General features: G+C 38.1%; 1 protein-coding gene across 4 annotated transcripts in view; it reads right to left on the bottom strand.

Annotated features, from left to right (window-relative positions):
- DCUN1D1 (defective in cullin neddylation 1 domain containing 1) overlaps positions 1 to 22571 on the bottom strand; it is a 35491-nt gene that overhangs the window by 8890 nt on the left and 4030 nt on the right. The window contains exons 1-4 of one of the 4 annotated variants that reach the window (XM_025878079.2): positions 22285 to 22305; positions 10100 to 10316; positions 8748 to 8916; positions 6398 to 6528 (exon numbers count right to left, since the gene is read on the bottom strand). In XM_025878079.2, the coding sequence (XP_025733864.1) occupies positions 6398 to 6528; positions 8748 to 8916; positions 10100 to 10274 (475 nt within the window). In that variant the 5' untranslated portion in view covers positions 10275 to 10316; positions 22285 to 22305. Of the gene's footprint in view, positions 1 to 6397; positions 6529 to 8747; positions 8917 to 10099; positions 10317 to 20661; positions 21510 to 21943; positions 22092 to 22284; positions 22306 to 22571 lie in introns of those variants that run through there. The other 3 variants (XM_025878070.2, XM_025878057.2, XM_025878064.2) reach the window with 3 other exon arrangements.

Raw genomic sequence — 22571 nt, 5'->3', positions numbered from 1 at the left:
GAGGAGATGCACACAGCTAACACTGTCTTTCTCACTCAACTATTACAGCCGGTTCTCTCTGGGCACAATGGCAACTCTTAAGGAAAATCTGATTGCACCAGCTGCAGAAAAAGAGGCAACCGCCCCAAACATAAGATCACTGCAATGGATGTTGGACAAGTTGGTATGGCATGTGCCATCAGCATTCTGGGAAAGTCTCTAGCTGATGAACTTGCCCGTGTGGATGTTTTAGACGATAAACTCAAAGGAGAAATGATCGATCTGCAACCTGGGAGCTTACTTCTTTAGACACCTAAAATTGTGGCAGATAAAGATTACTCTGCCAATTCTAAGATTGTGGTGGTGACTGCAGGAGTCTGCCAGCAAAAGGGAGAGAGCCGGCTCAATCTGGTTCAGAGGAATATTAATGTCTTCAAATTCATTATTCTGCAGGTAGTCAGGTACAGTACTGATTGTATCATAATTATGGTTTCCAACCCAGTGGATATTCTCACATACGTTACCTGGAAACTAAGTACGCAAGCACTGTGTGATTGGAAGTAGGTGTAATCTGTATTCTGCTAGATTTTGCAATCTTATGGCTGAAAAACTTGGCATTCATCCCAGCAGCTGCCATGGATGGATTTTGGGAGAATATGGCAACTCGAGTGTGGCTGTGTGGAGTGAATGTGGCAGGTATTTCTCTTCAGGAACCGAATCCAGAAATGGGAACAGACAATGACAGTGAAAACTGGAAGAAGTGCGTAAGATGGTGGTTGAAAGTGTCTATGAAGTCATCAAGCTAAAAGGATATACCAACTGGGCTACTGGATTAAGTGTGGCTGATCTCACTGAATCCATGTTGAAAAATCTATCCAGGAGTCATACACTGTCAACAATGGTGAAGTTTTCCTGAGCCTTCCGTGTATCCTGAACACTCGGGGCTTAACCAATGTGCTCAACCAGAAGCTGAAGGATGATGAGTTTACCCAGCTCAAGAAAAGTGCAGATACCTTGAGGGACATCCAGAAAAGACCTAAAAGATCTATGACTTCTGGCTTCCAGGCTATAGAAATTTAAAACTACAATGTGATTAACTGTGAGCCTTTAGTTTTTCATCCATATACATGGATCACAGTTTGCTTTTATCTTCCCAAATATGGGAATCTGGGCTCACAGAATCAAAGCCCATGCTTGGTTTAATGCTTGCAATATGAGCCCTTGAACAAATAAAATTAACTATTGCAGTGTGGAAAAAAAAAAATTAATCATCTTTGTGAAGACTTTGCAAACTCACCCAGACAGACACAAGATGCTCCTGACTCTATGCTCACAGAGTAAGGAGTCAATAAATACTTCTGAATGAAAAAGGAATACTCAAAAAGACTTAAGTTATAATTAAGAGTTAAAATGCAGGGGCGCCTGGGTGGCTCAGCTGGTTAAGTCTCCAACTCTTGGTTTCAGCTCATGTCATAATCTCAGGGTCCTGAGATCGAGTTCCACGTTGGGCTCTGCACACAGTGAGGAGTCTGCTTGAGATTCTCTCCCTCTGCCCCTTCCTACGCCCCCCACCCTGGCTTGCTCATGTGAGTATACATGCCCTCTCTCTCTCTCCCTTCCTCAAATAAATAAATAAATAAAATCTTAAAAAAAAGAGCTGAAATGCCTAAGACTCTACAGGGATAAAACGGCAATTGCCACATGCATACGAAAAACTGCCCTTTAGATAGAAATGTCTGAGTGACAGAGAGAAGAGCCCAGCTAGAGAGAAGTGGTTTAAAATAGTAGGTTAGCCTCTTAAATCCCAACCCTACCACTAGTTAAGGAAACTTGGGTAAGTGAATTCACTTCTCTATAATTCAGTTTAAAATAAATATAACGGTACCTACTCTCACAGGGTTGCTCTAAGGATTCAATGAGTTAATAGACATAAAACATTTAGAACAGTGCCTGGTAAATAATATATGAGTCCTTACTATCACTATTATTTATTTTTAACAATTTCTTAAATTATTATTATAGATTCTGAAGTAGTATTGGAAAAGAGAGCAAATTCAACAAGAAGGTAACAAGTGGCAACAATAGTTAGAATAAATAGAAGGAAAATAGAGAAAAAGAGACAAGCAAATAACAGAATTGCCTAAAACTGATACTTGCAGAATGAATTCTTAAGCCCTATAGTAAAATTAAAAATGTGAGGTAATCCCACTGTCAAACAAAATCAACAAGGCAACATGGGATTTCATAAAAGGTGATGAACTGAGTGCTGAATGAACATAGAAATGAACTGAGACTGGATCCAAATACTGTCCCTAAGGGAAACAAAATGTTGCCAACTCACTAGGGAGGATGGAATGGTGACTAACAATCCTATTCCCAATGTCTTCATTTACTTAGAAATATCTTCATTTATCTTAGAAATACTTAGGAAAAAAAATGTTAGCACAACATAATATAAAAAAAATGCAGAATGTGGAGCCAGAAGACCTGAGACTGAGTCCCAGTTCTACCAACTCTAAAGTTACGTGACCTTAGTAAGTCAACCTCTCTACCCATGAATTTCTCCATCTTTATGATAAAGAGGATGATAGGTTTTTTACTTAGCTCAAGTAGGATTACATAGATGAAAATACACCTTAAAAACACTCTATAAAATTATTTCTAAATATTAAAGTAAATGTCTAACATAATCTTAAAATTTTTTAAATCAACTGCACAGGTATGAGATTCTAGCTGAACCACAGTTCACAAGAAAATAACCTATGATCTTTAGTCTAATAAAAGTTCAGGATGGTCCTAAAAATGGCATGGTTGCTGAAGAACAAATGTAATTTTTGGCCAAATAGAATGAACAGTCACAAAAAATAACAGACTCATGGCGTTCTACATTAAACAGCCTCCTTCTGGAGTATTATGTTCTGCTTTAAGAGCTCTATTTTGAGAGAATCTGAGAAATTGGAAATGTGCCTGGCAGGGGACAGTAACAGGAATAACAAAGGTCTTCTCAAATGAAGAACAGTTAAAATAATTGGAATGCTGACCTGGGGAAAAAAAGAGAGAAGGGGGTAAGTGACAGCAGATTTAGATGGTCAGACTTCCTCCATGCTGCGGTAGAGGACAAATAAGAGCAGTGGTAGAAGTTAGCAAGACAAAGACGCTCACTTCACTAGGAAGAACTGTGTGATGAGAAGTAGGAGTATTCTGTGATAAGAACGGACCACTTCCTAAAACAATGTGTGTCCAATCCCTGGATGTTCCAAAGTAAAAACTAAATGAGCATTAGCTATGGATGCTACTTTGGACAGGTTAGACAACTTATGAAATCCCTTTCAAATTTAAGATTCAGAAGGCTATCAGAAATGCCAGGTGACTGAAGCAGACAAGTGATAGTGGGAGCACCCTATCCTGGTGTCAAAGGAAATCAAGTTATAGAAAATGGGAAAATATGGAAAACACCAGCTTGCATTATAACTAGCAGAGCTATTTATAAATAAACCATAGTGCTGTCACCGTCACTTTGCCAATTTGTTTTGGGCCTCACCTCCTCTCCTATGATCTTCTAATTCTTGTCTGCCAAATACTGTAATTTAAGAGCCCTGTGAGCCCTTAAGAACGGCTGTCAAGAAAACGGTTTTCTTTTTAATTAAGTTCTTCAACTAAGCAAGTCATTACATTTCCTGACACCCAACACCAAGGCAAAACAAAAGGAGAAACTAGGATTTGTCTTCCTATTATGTTTTTTTTTCTTTTTTAAAAATTAAGAATTTTTTAGTTTTAAAATTGAGCGAGAAGTACAGTTCCCATATACCTCCCCACCTCCCCCTACCCCCCCACCCCCGTTTCCACTATCTTTAACATCTTACTTTAGGGTGGTATATTTTTTTTTTTTTATTTTATTTATTTATTTGAGAAAGAGAGAGAGAATGAGAGATAGATAGCACGAGAGGGAAGAGGGTCAGAGGGAGAAGCAGACTTTCCTGCTGAGCAGGGAGCCCGATGTGGGACTTGATCCCGGGACTCCAGGATCATGACCTGAGCCGAAGGCAGTCGCTTAACCAACTGAGTAGGGTGGTATATTTCTTATAGCTGATGAGCCAATAAGGATATACTATTATTAACTCAAGTCCATATTTTACATTAGGGCTCACTCTGGGCTATACATTCTATGGGTTTTTTTAAAACAATTTTAAAATTGTGGTTAAATACACGTAACAAAATGTATCATCTTAACCATTTTTAATTGTACAGTTCAGTTAGTATTAGGTACATTCACACTGTTGTGCAACCAATTTCTAGAACTCTTTTTTCATCCTGCAAAAGAGAAACTCTATATCCATTAAACAATATTATAATTTTAAGTTCAGTACTCTACATTAGATAATAAATTTTTAAATCTAATTCTGTACAATTTTTTGCAATTTCCCCTATCATCCAAAATTCCAGTTTACTATGTTATCTGTCCATTATCTAATAAAAATTTAATTTTGCTTTATTTTTACCACATATAATAAAAACTAAGATTGACTATCAAAACCCAAAATATCATTAGTTTTTTGCTTCAGTAAGGGAAAGGGATATAACTAAAAAAACAGATTCAGCCCATTTAAATCAACATTTTATAGTCATAACATTTTGTTTAATCTTATCAAAATATTCTGGCACATTTCTAAACACAAAAAAAGTTATTGTAGTGTATACAGATAAATTCAAAAATTTTAATCAGTTTTTATTTGTGGGAAGGAGGAAACTAGAAAAAAATAGCCCAGTTAACTGATGGCCACAGATAGTAGAGAAACTAACCCAATGTATCATCCATCCCAGCTTATTTTGCCTGCAAAATGAGGAATTTTACTGCAAGAAGAAAATCCAAACTAAACTGAAGAATCAGCTGGAAAGGAGGCTTCATTATTTCTAATGTTGCTTTACAGATATCTTGTATATCTTCAATCAGTTCAATCACGTCCAGTCACTCGGCAGGGCAAATCTCCAATACAAATGTTGTGCACTTACCCCCTCCTCACTAGCTTTCAACGACTTCCTCATCTGATCCCTATTCACATCATCCTTTCCTCAGTGTGTTTTCCCCTCTAACTTAAAATATAGAGAAGGATTAGTGCAAGAGGCCCCTATTAGCCTCTCCAACTACTATCTTCAAAATCAAAAGCAAACCCACTTCCATCACTGGGTAAGTTATTTAACTTTCCTGTAGGCACATGAAGGTTTCCTCATCTGCAAAATCAGGAAAGAAAAATGGCTAGCACTCTATGACTATGTATCTGGCACATGGCAGGTGATGAATTACTGAATGAAAAATAGAGTAACTCATAAAACTGTTAAACATGAAATGAAGCAGTTTATGTACTTAGCACACTGCCAGGCACACAGTAAATGGAGGATATTGCCATCATCAAAATCTTCAGTGCATCCCTACTGCCCACAAATTCTAATTTAAACCTTTTCTGCCCTGTTTTTAAAGGAAGCCTGTGGTTGTCAAGCCTTACAATGTCTCACCAACTTAATTTCCAAATAAGCACTCCCACTAAAATCACATCAACGTTTTCTCTCTTCTACAAAGAAGCCAAGCTTATTTCTGAAGTTTCAGATATTCATTCAGAACTATCCTCTCAAGCACCTTTTATCTTCCCTTGTGGAGTCAAATACCATATCCTTCAGTTCATATCTCACCTTGCCCAGGAAGCATTTCCCAACCATTCCTGATTTTACTCTAAAACCCTCATACACATTTATTGTTATGTATTACCGCCTTTTGTCAAATCTTTCTAGGTAAACTGTAAGTTACACTGTAGCTTTTACTTCCATATCCCCTAGCCATCCCCAGAGCAAGTGTATGGATATTACATACAGCACAAATTGATTGATCTAAACTATTACGAGTGGAAGATTATGGACAGATTTCTGGATAAGATTATACTTGTTAATCCTCATTTTTATTCTTTCTTATAGCTTCCAAACTAATCATAGCCAAAAAGAATAGATTTCTTTGGCATTCTATGACTCAGAAATCTTACAATGCTATTTCTACAGACCCATAGTGAAATAACTTATGGCCCTATGATCCTACAATATCTTCTAGAGAATAAATAAATATACACAAATACCTATACACATAAATATAAACAAGTAAATAAATGTACATATGTATGTCAGTGAAATTTTAACAACTATTTATTTTCTGTATTATAGTTCTTAAAAAAAAAATCAGAGGTTCAGATATGGCATTCAGGGTAACCTTATTATTCTACATGTATTTTCTGATTAACTAAAAGGTCCTCATTTTTTCTCAGTAACTGGTATTTTCATGATGACTTTATGCTCGAAACACAAAACTTTCAATTACAAAAGTGACACTGTCAATGTATTTTAATATATTTCAAACACCAATTAAAAAAATTCTTACCTAATCCTTTTTGTCCTGGATTCTTTGCAAAATTAAAAGTAAACTGGTAAAAATCCTTAAATCGTCCTGGTTCTTTCAATTCTTGTTCCATCTTGGGTATCTGGGCCTTTAGTTTTTCTATGCTGTCACATCTACATTGTAAAATTAAAGTTTATAAAAGATAAACTTTTTCACCATAAATTAAGGGACCTTGATAGCTTATATTTATTTCATAGAACTTTTAAAAAATCAGTTGAAATTTTATATTTTTACATTACATAAACAAGTATGGGGTTAGCTGGAGGAAGTAAAGGTCTGGAGTGTTAAATGTCAGAATTACCATTTTTAAAAGCAATGGAGTATTACTTTTAATTATGTAATTCATTGGACTATCAACACACCCAAATTGTAGAAGTCAGCCACAGTGAATACAATGTATAGTAATCACCATAACAATCACCAGTTTAAACAGCAGTAGATACTCCTTACCTGGTAACAAGTCACATGTCTAGCCCTCAAACTGAAAGCATAGTCTCTTGCTTAGGCGAGAAAGCATTCCCCTTGAAAAGGTGTTGTTATACAAAGTATTATAATAATAAATATAAGCTGAACCCCCTACCATCTCTAACTGCTTTTCTCAAATCAGTATTTAAGCTTTTTCTACATCTGCAAAGCATTCAACTTCCAAGGAACCGAAAGGGTCTATGTACCCATCCTACTTTCCACATAATAGCCTGAAGGCAGAAATCCTCTTTTTTATAGATTCCACAAACTAGCATTCCGTTTTTCCTCTAATCATTTCTGCTTTTATTTCCCTTCTATGGTCTTCATAACACCTTCCAGCTCATTAGTTTGTAGATTGGAAGTTCATTACATTTTATATGAATTCAGTTTCAAATGAAAAAAAAGTAAGTTCTAGTGGAACCTGTCCTAGTACAGAAAATTCCAGCAAATTCAGGATAGGGCTGGCTTGGGAGCAGAACACAGTGTCTAGACCAGTTATTAATTTACTGCTCCTCAACTTTAAACTTACCCTTCTTTGTCCTACACTTTGAGACTATTTGCAGTCAACTACCAATCCTGAGGCTCTGTTTTTCTTACCAGCTGGCTCACTGTTAGGTTCTACCAATAGAGGGCGATGAGAGGCTGGAAGAGGAAGAAGGAACTTTCCCTCCTCTCCTAGTCTGTTTTCTGCAGAGAGCAAGGGTTTTTCAGTGCACTGGGAGGTCCCAGCAGTGTTCACCAAGGGTGACAACTCATATGGCCCGGCCCCAGGTGGCCTCCAGCCAGTTTCTTCTCTACCAGAGTGGCAGGCAAAAGCAAGCACCGCAGGCCCCACGTTCCTGCCGCAGCCACACCCTCTCCTCGGAACTCCTCAATCTCAGCCTTGCAGGGATGTCTTTCATTTCTACGTTCCTTCCTTGCTCACTTCCCACGGCCACAAGGGTGATGGCAGCTTCCTGCATCTGCCACTTCTGTTATACTTAGAATTTTCTTTTACCTCTTTTACATAATACCACTTTTTAAATTTTCCCTGTTCAAATTACTGACATGGTTTTTGTGTCTTTTCTGGACCCTGACTGATTAGAATGTCCCTCAGGCTCGAGAATCAGAATGCCTGGGTTCAAATTCTGGTTCTAACCCTACCTAATTCCATAATTTCTCTGTACCTCACTTTCTTCATCTCTGGGTGAACACTACTTCTCTCACAAAGTTGTTGTGTAGGTGAAATACTTACTTAGCACAGTTCCTGAAATAAAAATGAATGTTCAACAACTGTTAGCTATTATTACTTGTCACTCACTAAAAACAGAAAGGGAAGCAACCCGTTACCTATCCATAGACTGAATACTTTTTCATATTCTCATTAACTTCAGACAACTAGACGCCATAGGTAAAATCTCTACCCATGACTTTTTAACTTATTTATCCCATGACATTTAGCTAATCAGCAATTCAAGGTGTAAGTGGAACAAAAAGCAATTAGTAACTTCTAAGATTTTACATTCTAGGAGTTTGTTTATAAATTCAGAGTTCACAACCACACAGTGAGAAATAAACTAAAGCTCATTTCACTTATCCATGTTAAATATTAAGGCACAGTAATTTATTTTAATATTAATGAAACTTCCTTAGAGAATGATAAAAGCATAATGCAAGTGGAATAGGCTAAACTACACAGAAACCTTGACAAACCCAGAAAACTATGTAACATGGGAAGGAGCTAGCATACTAGCCCATTTCTATTTATACCAATGTTTGTAGGCTGGTAAATTTAAAAATTGACATTGACAAATTCAAAACACAATTCAGTTCCACAGTTAATTCTCATAGTAATGTACCTAATTTCCTGTGGTAAGTATATACTCACCCTAACTCTGTCATACCGTCCATGAACTCTTGTTTGGAAAACTCGCACTGTGTTGCTGCTCTGAACTTCCATGCAATGATCAACACACTGATGCTGGCGGGATCGAGTGCCAGGTCATCACAGAACTGCTGTATACCATCTATCCCAATTTTATTTTCATCTTGAGGATCTTTAAAAACAACAGTGCAATATTAAATTAGTGCCATACTTTATTATGCTATGCCTAAAACTGGAAAAAGTAATGCTCTAAATTCCATTAAAAAATGTTCACAACAGATCAGAAATATGAAATGGTAATACTCTAACATATTTTCCCACTATAACATTTAAAGCCACTTTGTCCCTGAAATGGCATTCTTGAGATGAACAGAAGGATATGGGGGGGGGGGGGAGATGGACACTTGATTTTTAAGTTTTATTTATTCATGTGAAAAATGTCCCATACTCATATACACTCAGAAAATCAGACATTCCTATATAGGAAAAAAGGATTTTTTCTGAACATATGAACAGAATTTCTTGTTTTCTTACAGCAAAGTTCATTTTATAATGGCAATCATTTCGTAGTATCAGAAAAACTATAACTCTGCAATTCAATCCCAATCTCAATATAAACATCTGTTGCTCAAATTAAAGAAAAAACCCAACTATCAATATATTTACTTATCAGATGGCAAAAATTTAAAGTAATGACAAATACAAGGAGAAAGAGGCACTCATACAGTGCATAGTTGTAGGTGATTTGCTAACATCTCTAGAAATAAAAAACATGCATATCTTTTGGCTTCTGGGCATGAGTTAAGCATAAAATGTAATTCCACTTCAGGAAAAATTTTGAAAGAAACTGTATATATATTTCTGCATAAACATAAAAGATATGGACGGATCCACACCAGGCTATTAAATATTGGTTCCCTCAGGAGAATAAAGAGGGAGAAGCTATTAACTTCTTCTTTATTCATCTATTATATGTTGTTTAACATTTTTAAAGCATTACCTCATAGTTCTTTAAAGGTTGTTAAAATTATTACGCAGGTTTTCCTTAAATTAGTTCAGCTGAATTTTATGAAAATGGGGGGAAACAAATTCAGGCCCCCAGTCACTATTCTAAAACTGGATCTTGGGGGAAGAAAAAAGGGGAAGGATAAGGGAGGAAGAAATAAAGAGGCTAAGAAGAAATTTTAGTGAAAAGAGGGAAAGAATTCCTCTCCGATCTCCCGATAGTAATTCTAAGATCTACAGAGCTACGCTGGACACATTCACCCAATTTGTGTTCTATGTATGCCTGATTTCCCATAAGCATGTAACTGTGGAAAACCTGCTTCAAAATATTTAAAGTCACAAGCACTCACCTTTGTATCTATTGTATAGCTGTTCTAACTTCTTTCTGTCCAATGATCCTTTTACACTCTCTCGTATATAAAGTTCAGGATTTTGGAAAAAATTGTCTGTTGCAACATCTAACTTCCAGTCATTTTGAGACAGACAACTTACTGCTGTTTTTTCACTAGATTGTGTGAAGATCATAAACTGACGAACTTTATCCTTCTGCGATGATTTCAACTTGTTCTATTGAAACCAGAAAATAAATTGAAACTATGTAAAATCAGATGACTATATCTATATGGCTAACTAATCATTCTTAGCAATACTTTTTCCTCATAAAATATTAAAATATTTTAAGTCAAGACTTATTTTTGTTCTATTAATCAGAAGACAAATTTTTTAATGTAAAACACAAAATTTGGTATTATGTTACAGAAGAAATTAAAAGGTAAAGGAAATTCAACTACCCTGCATTTCTCCTAAAAGTGGATCCTGAGCACGTAACATAAAGGCTCTAGAAAGGGAAGTGCTTGACCAAGCACAAAGCTCTAAAGGGACGTGTAAGGAGTGGTGGTGAAGAAGTGACATTATCTAGGAAGCCAGAAGAGGCGATGACCCCAGGGAACAATGAGATTAACAGGTGTCAGTAGCAGTCTTAAAACCCATTATAAAGGATATAGGGTACAATTCTCCCAACCCCACCCCTTGTTTTCTTGCTATTTTACCAAATGTGAAAAAGAAATGAAATATGAGTACCCTACATATCTCCTGGTGGTGTTCAGAAACCAAGATAATTATTAATAGAATTTCCCCATATTTGCATTCAAATAGAAAGCAGTGCAATATGAACAAGTACCCTGGATCCTTCCAATGAAGGTAATTTTTAATAGAATTCTTCTTTTTTTCCCTTGAAAGAATCACCTCTTTCCCTTGGCCTGAGCCTAGCAGAGGCTCTCCCCAAACAGGCTCTCTGCTGTAATAACCTCTTCTTACTTGCCTTATGTTGACACAGATTCATTTCTCATCTGACCTGAACCCTGTGCAAAATAAAGCAGGGCAATTAGGCCCTCTACTCTCCCAGTAACAAACACCATGTTCTCCCTCTCTTCCCATCCAACCTGGTCTCCTGTGCACAATTTTAGCCTCCCCACTATTATTCTTCCCCTTACCAAGTCCTAACACCATCTCTCAGCAAAGTACTTGGGTTCTTGCTGAGCTACTACAGCAAGGAGAAAAAAGCACATGAGTAGGGCACACATTAATAGACAGAAACGGTTCTGTGGATTAAGCAACACATCTGAGAACCCGAGCATCTTTGATCTAGCCCAAACTGACAGATCACAAACCTCAATCCCCTGACTGTACAGATGAGAAGACCCAGAAAGTTAAGGAATCTGTTCAAAAATCACCCAGGTTATTATTAGTAGAAATGGGACAAGAACAGAAAGATCTCATGAATCTGCGTCTTAGAAATGTTTCCACAAACCACAGTGCGTGCTGTATGTAGTTATAAGCCTTTTGAGATTTTCAAGAAAAAGACTACCAAAGATATAAATATTTCCCCACCTATTACAGAATAAAAATAAGAATATGCAAAATCAAATATGAAAACCAACCCTATCTCTTACGGTATGAAAAATGTTTATGCCCTGGAGTCTGATTTGTCAGCCACACTCTTCTCTCTCTGTAAATATGTTATTTTCTAGGATTACGAATTAAAATCTCAACCTCTGTTCTCCATTAAACTTGAGAAACTACAAATTCACTAACCTCGTGTTACCTCACTAAATAACTCTACCACCTCTGGAAACCAGATAACTCATATCACATTATACAACACATCTCTCAGATGTCTAGGATTCTTCCCTTTTGAAAAATAGCTCCTCAGATTTATTATTCACTTGCAACAAACCCACAAAGAAAGCAAATGCCAAGGAAGATACTGGTCTTATTTTAATATACTCTTTAAATGAAAGGAAGCCACCTTGATTTCAACCTGTATTACGAAATACTATTTTTAAATTAGTATACCTTTTTCCCTTGAGAGAGACAGTACACTGACATACATTTTAATTTTTCTTTGAAGAACAGAAGTATCTGATGGTCACTATGATCATCAGTGACCACTGTAATAAGGTTGTAAAAAGTGTTGGGAGATTAATCTGAAGTATATACCAATTACAGGCTACATCCTGTAAATTACTTTTTAATTCAGCCTGAATTAACTTCTTTGTATTAACTTTTTCCCATTCCCCTAAAAGGTGGAGACAGAAAAACAATCAGCATTATTTGGGGTTTCATCATACAATATTACGTCCAGTGCTCTGTTCCCTGAAACTTGAATCATTTTTGTTGAAAAGAGGAAGGAAAAATATAGCTTAAGTCACTTATGCAAGCCAAAAGCACTGTTCAGTCTATAATGACTCTTGTCACAGTGCCAGAGATGAGAAAACTGGGGAGCAAAGATAAAAAATCATCTCACACAAATTAGTCACAAAATTATACAAATGAATAATTTAACTCTATTATTTTATTTGAAAAAAGTATATGTAATAAATAATGTCTATGTATATATAAATTAAACTATTTTAAGTTTCCAGTTATGCAGCATTATCAATATATTTTAAGGAAAAGGGCTGTAGCCACCCACTTCCAACACCATTAAGACTAATGAGTGAAACCTGGCACAGAATTGATAGGATGGGCTTCTGCTAGGCCAAGAAGTAATAAGCAATCCCATTCCTGCAAAGTCTGGTAAGTACCCTCCCCTTCTTGTACTTATATTGCACTCTTACCATTTTTCTGTCAGCTCTCTGTGCCTAGAATCAATCTTAACCACGTGCTCCCCTACTAGGGAGGATATACTCAACTCTGTAGTCTCAAAAGCTGTCCTAGAGTAAAGCTGGAGTGTACTACATAGAGTTGCCCCTTCCCCACACCTCTAGGAGACCTCTAACACTCCCACCCTCTTTTCCCAGGCTACATGGGGACATCAGGCAAGGTTTTCTGATTTTAAGAGTATGGCATCAAAGGTTTAAATTTCTATCAACTGAAGGAAGAGAAAAAGGATATCTAGCCAGCAAAAAATTATTTACAGGGGATGAGAGGGTGGATAGAAAACTGAAGTAGAAGACAAAAACAGATGGATTTTCTCTATTTCTACTACAAACGCAGTGGGGATCTTCCTAAGAGCAAAAACATGTGACAACTACAATGATTCAGCACTCAAATAAGTATATGTCATTCACTTTCAGATTTTTTTAGTTTGTTCCTTTTAAATAAATCCTAGTTAAACTAAATCATTAAATAAGATCAGATAATACAATCTTCAGTACTCAAATGTGTGACAAATTTTCAAGTTAATTCAGTACTGAAATATGTAAAATGTATAAAATATAGAATATATTTTTAATTCTAGCAAAAAAGGGGGGGGACCAAAGGAAGGGGGAGAGAGGAAGAGTAGGGGAGTGAGAGGAAGGGGAAAAAAGGAGAGAAGTGTTGTCTTTTGTAACAGAAAGCTAATTACAATTGTATATGGTCACCAAAGTTAGAGATACTATTATAATCTGGACAGTAAAAAAATTTATTTGTTCATCTTTCCAAAATAAAAAAATCTGGTCATCAACACGTATTGTTTAATACTTAAATCTAGAATATCTGCAATTTTTTTTCCACTCAAGAAATTTATGAATCACATTTAAAATAATAGTTTATGGGGCTCCTGGGTGGCTCAGTCAGTTAAGCGTCTCCCTTCAGCTCCGGTCATGATCAGGGTCCTGGGATCGACTTCTTGATCAGTGGGGAGTTGGCTTCTCCCTCTGCCCCTCCCCCCATTCGTGCTTTCTCGCTCACTTTCAAATAAAATTGTTTTAAAAATTATATAAAAGTAAAATAGTTTATCTGAAAAAAATACTTTGGTTGTAGCCAAGTATCATAGAGTCAAGTACATTTTACCATTGAACATATAAAGTCTATTGTGATAGAAGAATGGGGACTTAGAAAAGCTTGCGATGCCTGTGTGGCTCAGTTAGTTGAGCATCTGCCTTCAGCTCCGGTCATGATCCCAAAGTCCTGGGATCCAGTCCTGCGTTGGGCTCCCTGCTTCGCGGGGAGCCTGTTTCTCCCTCCTTCTCCCTCTGCCTACCGCTCCCCTGGCTTGTGCTCGCTCTCTGACAAATAAAATCTTAAAAAAAAAAAAAAAAAGAATGGGGACTTAGGCTCTACACTAAAAATAATGATCATAATGTTAAAAAAATTCCTCTTAAGTATTTCCCTCAAGAAAAATAATGAATATGGAAAATTATTTCCTAGTCAACTAAGTCCTAATAATTCCAAATGGAAATAATTTCAATAGGCAATATTTTTTAAAGCAAAATATTAAAATTAAAGATACATTTAATTATTTATATTATTCTGAATTTTCATCTTCTCACTCTTAAGTTTCAAATTCAGTCTGAACTCCAAAAAAAAAAAAAAAAAAAGATACTAAGGTCTTTGCACTTTTAAAGGAATTAATTTTCTAACTCAATTCTAATTCTCTCAGGATTTGATGAATCTAGCTCAAAAAAGGCCATGTTTTAAAAATCAAAACACTGGGCGCCTGGGTGGCTCAGCTAGTTAAGCAACTGCCTTCGGCTCAGGTCATGATCCTGGAGTCCCGGGATCGAGTCCCGCATCAGGCTCCCTACTCAGCAGGGAGTCTGCTTCTCCCTCTGACCCTCTTCCCTCTCATGCTCTCTCTCATGCTCTCTCTCTCTCAAATAAATAAATAAAATCTTTTTTAAAAAATCAAACCACTGTAATGATCACTCAATTCTCACTAAAAGCTCTGTACATTGATTCTCATGTGTTTACCATATGATTAACAGTTTAACTTTACCTGAAACTTTGAAGAGCTAGTTTAAGTCCAGAAAAATCATACTTTCCATATATGATACATAGTATCATATCACATACATATCATTCAGCAGATAATATCCAAACGTTACCAATATACCAAACCACTCAGAGAGTCCGGGTAAGATTATAGGTCTGAAGCCAAAAGTGAGAAGAAAAACCAATTCAACTAATGAGACTACCCACTCCGAGAGAAGACTTTCACCCAGGGGCAAAGTTCAGCAGGAAAGTCAGCCTAAGAATCTAGGTAGAACCTAGAAATCCTCTACCACTCTACCTGCACAGAGATAGTATATGATTAGTGTAGACTCTCAAACCAGATTGGCAGGATTTTAATCCTACCTATGCCTCTTAATTGCTGTGTGACTTTGGGAAAATTACTTAATCTCTGTGTGCTTCAATTTCCTCATCTGTAAACAGGGTGTGAAGGTTACAGGAATTAATTCAGGTTAAATTCTTAGAACTGTACTTAGCACATAGTAAGGCCTCCTTTCAAGTCCATGAAGGAAAGAATACTCCAGAGGAAAAAAAATGATTTTATGCAAATAGTAAAATAATCATAATCAGAAAACTAGCAGCTAACATTTGAGCTCCCACTGTGTGCCAACACTGTGCTAGGTATTTAATTATTAACAATCCTGCAAGGTGGTTATCATTGATTCCATTTTACCAATGAGAAAACCAAGCCCCAGAGCTCGATTTATCTAAAGATAGACGTATACAAAAAGTAGCAGAGCTAGGAATGAAACCCTGGTGCCTTGCTTCAGGGTATGCAGTCTTTCCATTTATTCCATATTGTCAAGCGAAAGAGAAAACAGGAAGGGCAAAAGTGCAACTACTGACTAATTATGTGTTAAAAGGGGGGGGGGGTGTGAGCAATATTTCTTCACCTATTTTTATGGAAAAGTTAAGTGATCAAGTGACCCTTCCCCAATCTCATGTAAACAATCTGCATTCTGACTAAAAATTACCCATTAAGCATTCCCTCACAACCTAAATAGAAGGCTAATTTAAGGATGGAACTTCCCTTTTAGGGTTTTTGGGAAGAAAAGGAGGGGAGAAGAGGGAGATGGGTATTTTTTTAAGAAAAGTAATTCAACAGGAAGAAAAATGTGTGTACTGTCATGTCATAGTCTATTTTTAGAGCTGTCCACAATCTATAGCTTTAAATGTAGAGATGGAAAACGGGGGGGGGGGGTATTGAAAGTCAGGATTTCCTTTTCCAATGAGAAGGCTTGAAACCCAGAGAAAATACAAACACATGTGTAGGTTATACCCCCAAAATATAAGCAAATGTGTACAATTTCAAATATTAAGCAAAAAAAACCCCACTCTATTATTTTAAATTATAATCTGTTTAGAATAATTATTTATGGTTAGGTCTGTGTCTCTTATCATTCTTCCATAAACCTCCTGTACTTTCAGTGATAAACTCTTCTTTAAGAGGTGTTGTACCAACACTAAATTGAATGTGGAATTATACTATACTATACAATTATTGTAGTCAACGTTTTAGAAATAGCAATTCACCGGAAAAATTATCACAGAAAGTATACTTGTAAGATTCAAACTGGTTTTCCATGTTTCTCAATTTTGTTTGGTTCGATATGATTTTCCTCACAGGTTTTAAAAAAGTATCCCAGGGATGCCTGGTTGGCTCAGTCAGCAGAGCACAAGACTCTTGACAGGGTTGTGTGTTCAAGCCCCACGGTGAGTGTGGAGCCTACTTAAAATTTAAAAAAATTTTTAATATATTAAAAAAAGTATTCTGTTGATGGAAATTTAAAGGATTTTCTTCTCCTCGCCCTAAGAATTATTATTCAAAAGATGACTTCCACTGTAAACTGAATGTTTTGATTTCAGCAAGACTGTTCTATTAAGAACTTATTTTTGCTAATTCCTGATTATCTATAATAGGATAGAAATAACCTCCTTAAAATACTTGTGTTAGCCATCATATTTCAATTGATTCCCCCAAACTAGTTTTTGAACTTCTAACAAGCAGTCAGGTAGCTAATTTAAACTTGTTTCTCCTCTCCAGAAACATCTTCTCTAAAGAGATCTAGAATTAACAAAAACATCTTCTCTAAAGAAATCTAGAATTAACAAAAAGATTACTCAGGTGAAAACAAAACAAAAAAACAAAGAATTAAATGAGATTTTAAAAGTTTCATAGTTAAATAACTTACAGTAATGACTAGCATTCAAAAGTCATATGATATATGTTTTATAAAGAGAATAAGTGATCCTTGAAAAATAAAATCTCCTAATTCTAAGATCTGGTATCTATTCAAATCCTAAATCCAAAAATATTAGAACCCTATGAATAATAAATAAGCACTCTAAATGTTTACTGAGATGAAAATATCCTAATATAACAAAGATATGGGCCATGAACTTCAGCAATTTATCTTCAGCAACACCATGTTCAGTGTTGAAGGATTCAAAAGTGTAATGCAATAGAATTCTTTAGAAAAGAACCCTTTAAAAGTAAATCTCTCTTAAAATTTTACAACGCAAACAAGCAGCCTAATCACCATTAGTGATTAGGTACTAATTATATAAAAGGGATTCAACAAAGTGATGAAAAATGCTTTAGTGGCATTTCTCTCTTCTGTTTTTGCTTTTTCTTAGGTGGGGTGCGTACACCTAAAATAACTAGGTAAACTAGATAGTCAGCAGGTTATTCAAGAGCTTATTTGTGTCCACAAAGCAACTGAATCCTATTTGGAACTATTTCTCGTCATCAAATGTCATGGCTAATACTAACAAAACTTGAACACCCCACGCTGAAATTTAAAAAGGAGCTTTCTCACAGATTTTCATTATGCTTGACCCCAACCTATAAGACCATAATGGAAACAGCAACTTGACCCAAATGAGCTCAGCTTTTTTTAAGCTTAAAACAAAACAAAACACCACCAGGAGAGTTAATTTTACTTTCAACTTTTTACTGTATGTACCAAAAGAGTTTTAATTTTTCAGTTACTTAAATGTTTACATTAGATCATTTGATACAGAAACAACTAGGTCACTAGGAAATATGATAAGGAAGAAACAAGAGTGAAACTAATCAAAAATTCCACACCTATACTGAAAGAGCATTTGCCGGTTTAAAAAAAGGGGAGGGGAGGGCACAGATAAAGTGTGTTAATCAGAGACCAGGCTTCTAAGCCATGCTCTGCCACATACCAGTTCTTTAACCTTGGTCAAATCATTTAGAACCACTAAATCTCCATTTCCAGGTATGTTAAAAGGACGTAGCAATACCCATCTCAAGACTAAAAATTAATAACAGTTGTAAATTTGTCTGACTAGCAGACAGTATGTTCTCAATAAATGTTAATGTCCTTCTTTCTCCCCAGAGGCCCAACTTTCTGCATATAGCTATTAAACTATGTACAAACTACTAGAACATATTCAAAAGCAAATCTATAGAAGAGGTTTTGTTGTTTTTATTAACTAGCATGGTTAGGTAAACTCAATGGTCAACTAGGTTTTTACTGAATACTAGTCATCTTAAACAGACTTGAAAACCCTATACACAGAAGCTGCAAGGTAAAAAAAAAAATTACAGTAAGGGTTTTGTTTTTTAAAACTGCTTTAAAAAAATAATTGCCTATAATATTGTAATTGGACACTATAGACAAACAGAAACAGAGTCTATCATATCACTCAGAGTCCTTCAGTGGCTTCCCATTTCTCTTGGAATAAAAACCCAATATCCTTACAATGCCCACCCACACCTACCCATCTCTACTCCTTACCACTCAGACCTCATCAGCTCTAATGCCCAAATACCACGTGCCCCCCATACACACTGCTCCGGCCACACTGGTCTTACCGCATTTCTGCATGGCTTAATCCTTCATCTCTTAGTCTCCTCAAAATTCACCTCATCAGTGGTGTAGACACCATTTTGCAAATCCACTACCACTGTGCCCCCACCTCTCCCCCCAATATCCCTCTTTAACACTGTTTTCTCCCATAGCACTTAACACCTTCTAACATGGAAGAAAAATATATACTATGTTTATTATTTGTGTCTCCCTACTAAAATGTAGCCCTTACAAGAGGAGGGATTTTCATTTTTTCAGTGAAACATAAAAAATACACACACATATACACACACATTCCTGGTGCCCAGAACAGTGCTTGGCACAAAGTGTTTTAATAAATGATTACTGAAATGAATTAAGGCCCTCCTTTAATTTACTTGTGGATATGCAAAAGACTGTGAAATAAGTTCTAAAGAGACAAACAGGACTACATTCATTTGGACTTATAAACTCTATTTGTTGAAAGTACAATCTTAAATTTCGAAGTCCACACATTTTTTTAAAAAGCCATTAAAAGCACTGTAATTAACATCATTAGTCATCCATCTGAAATTTGTTATTTAACATATTCATTAATAACACATGGATTTTCCTCTACTTAAATGAATAATGTAATTTAATATCAAATCCAATTTTCAACAATTTCTCTAGATCCCATGTGAGTTAAGAGATAACATGTACCACAAATACTGGCGGAAATAGTAAACCGGGAGAAAAAGTTTCAGTTCTGCAACAAGTAATTTTGCAAATCTTAACCTCAAAACCTCCTTGATCCTCAATTTCTTCTCCTGTAAAAGGGAGGAAGAGTAAAACAGATGATCTCTGGAACCATTTCTGGTCTAAAAATCCTATGCCATGCATCTATAAAAATTTAGTAGGTTAGCTGACACATACTCCTTACACATCTATTAGATGAAATTAGTCAAAATTTTTATATGAATAGAACTTTAGAAATCAAATTCAATCCTGTCATCTTACAAATAAGAAAACCCAGAAATTTTGAATACTTTTTAAAGATTTTCAGAAATTAACATAATACTGTCTAGTTTGGGAGTTATTTTTGGTCCGTGTATGTGTCAGGCAGGGCTAACTGAACATTTTTTTATACAAAATATTTCAGATATCCTATCATTTAAGCCTACCCTAGAATTAACAATAACATGTCTTCTGGAAATAGCCTAAGCTACACATACTGAGAACTATTAGCCCAAAAATTATATCAAGAAACAATTATAAATTTATGATGAAAAACTTAACTAGAAAAATCTTACGGCCTAACTTCTATGAGAGTGCGTGGTGATTTATAGTTTCTAAACTAAGAGCATACCAAGACAATTCTAGTGACATGATCTGAGTTCAGCCACAGAAAGTGTTTTAAATTAGTGATATGTTGCCACTACTGGTATCATTAGATGAGTTATGGCTAAGTTCCAAAACTAGCTAATTTAATATTAACAAAAGGACAGAAGTTTACAAGCTCCAATCCAAGCTGAACTCTTGCATGAACCACATGAATCCTGAATTCCTGAGCAGGTGATGAGCATTATGAAGAGCCTGGTTTCTAGAGGATGTTGCTGAATTACAGACTATTATGAACAGAACACATTTCAGTCTCACAGAGTGTTTACCAGGGAATTACATTTCATTACTTCAAACTTACTGTTTATCTACATGCCAAGAGTCTGAAAACTTTAGTAGTGCCTATGACCCTCAAAAAATACTTTTAAAAATTTAGAAAATGTTTAGACGCCATAGTAGATCTTTGAATACTGCAATGTCAATCCAAACATTAACCTGTACTTTATGGCAAAGTTTTCTTACAAGTACAAATGACAAATTTTCATGAAACTTACCATGGAATATATGACAAACCGAACCACATATCCATACATGACACCAAAATTCTGCCAAGTTAGAGGCTGGAGCTAGATAAGTGTTATTCAGCAGAAATAAGCCCAACTAAAAACAAAGATACTGGGGCATTCCCTTAACACAGACACACACACATACACCCTCCTCAAAGAGGCCTTTATATTCCCCATGAGCAAAAGGACAACAATATCATTTTTACTGTCTATTCATACAGTAACCTGCATGGAATTCAACTCATGCTCAAACTATAACGCCAAATACCACTTCTGGAAAAAAGAGAACTCGAAAGAGTCAGGTACAAGATTACCAAAATGTAAACAGATAACTTGACTACCACTTCTTCAAGCTGGTAAGACTTTTTCCCCCGCCCCGAACAAAAAAGAGGGAAATAACTTGACAAACTGTTTTTTAAAAATCACAAATGGTCTTTAACTGGCATAATAAAGCAATTACTCCTCCCATCCCAAGAAAATTAAACATGTGCTCAAAAGGTAGCAAGTCTGTTTCTCCTAATTTTATGAAATGAGAACAGGTTGCACTTCCGTACTCCCCGCCCCCCACCACGTCCCCCAAGCTCAGCGGTTTCCCATGTTCTCGGCGGAGAGGCGACTATAACCTCCACCAACTGGCCAGTTAAACTCTCATTTTCCAAAAGCATGGGACGCAACAAGAGGTGATGGAGAAAGGAAAAGGGCTAATACCCCGCCCCAAGCGAAACTGCCTGGAGACTTGAGGGGTGTTGGAGCCGGGAGCGGAGGAGGGAGAGGAGCGCCGGGAAAGTCTTTCCTTCTCGCCGGCGGGGCGGAGGGGGAAGCCCCGGCTCCGGGGCGGGGGGAGGCTCCTCACCCGGAACCCCGGAGCCCGGTCCCCGGCCAGACACAATGGAGCCGGCGAGGGGGCCCGGCCAGGGTAGGGCCGTTGCCCCATCCCCTCCCCCCGCCCCAACGCCTCCCCCACCCGCGCCGGGCCCGGCGAGGGGCACCGTGGACCGCGCCCCGCGCCCCAAACTCCCCGGGGCTCCCGACTAGGCCCAGCTCCGCTCCGCCTCCTCGGCTCTCGCGTAGCGGCGGCGCCCGGGCGGGAAGGGGCGAAGGAGGAAGGGAGAGGAGGGGAGGAGAGCCCCTCCGGGGAGCGGACGGAGGCCGTGGGCCGAGGCTCGGGGCGGCGGGGTCGCCACAGGGCGGAGGGCGGCGGGGCGGGGGTGCGCAGCTGCGCCGGCCCCCAGCCGGCGGGGCGGGCGGGCGGGCGGCCGCAGTGCCTCACCATGTTGGTGTCCTCCAGGCCTCTCCCCTCCTCCTCCGGCTCCGCAGCGAATGGACGGCGGCGGCGGCGGCGGCTCCTCTCACGGGCTTGCCGGGCTCCCGCTCATGCGCAGTGCGGGCGGCCCCGGCGCGGCCCGAGGAGGCAGCCCCGGGCCTCGGGGAGGCGGAGGGACTGGGGAGGGCGTCCGGCACCCGCGCGGGGCTTCCCCTGGGCGCGGGGTCCCCCAGGGCGGGGGGCGCGGGCGGGGGAGGAGGGGGGGGCGACGCACGCCCTCCGCTTGCCGACATCCTCCCGCCGCGCCTGGCGGTCTTCGGCGGGGTGGGGGGCCGGGGGACACCCACCTCCGCTTCCTACGCGCTCCTTCCGCCGTCGGACCGGTGCGGGCCGTGTCTACACCGTTTCGAGGAGAGGACGAGCGGTGGCCAATAACTTGAGCAGCCGAGGGAGACTGGAAGGGATAGGGCTGAGGCGCTAGATCCATCCCAAACCACCCCTCCCCATCAATACAAAAAAAAAAAAAAAAGTGAAAACACCTCCACCCTGTATTTCCTTTTTTGCCCCCCCCCTCCAGTTACCATATCCAGACTGCATCAGGTCCCCTGTGTGGACATACCAGAGGAGACCTTAG

Source organism: Callorhinus ursinus, unplaced genomic scaffold (assembly GCF_003265705.2).
Source record: "Callorhinus ursinus isolate GAN/ISIS: 27379988/994484 unplaced genomic scaffold, GSC_fseal_2.0 scaffold1, whole genome shotgun sequence".
Lineage (NCBI taxonomy): Eukaryota > Metazoa > Chordata > Mammalia > Carnivora > Otariidae > Callorhinus > Callorhinus ursinus.
The sequence above is the reverse complement of the archived record's forward strand: the minus strand, read 5'-3'. Positions and strand labels throughout refer to the sequence as shown.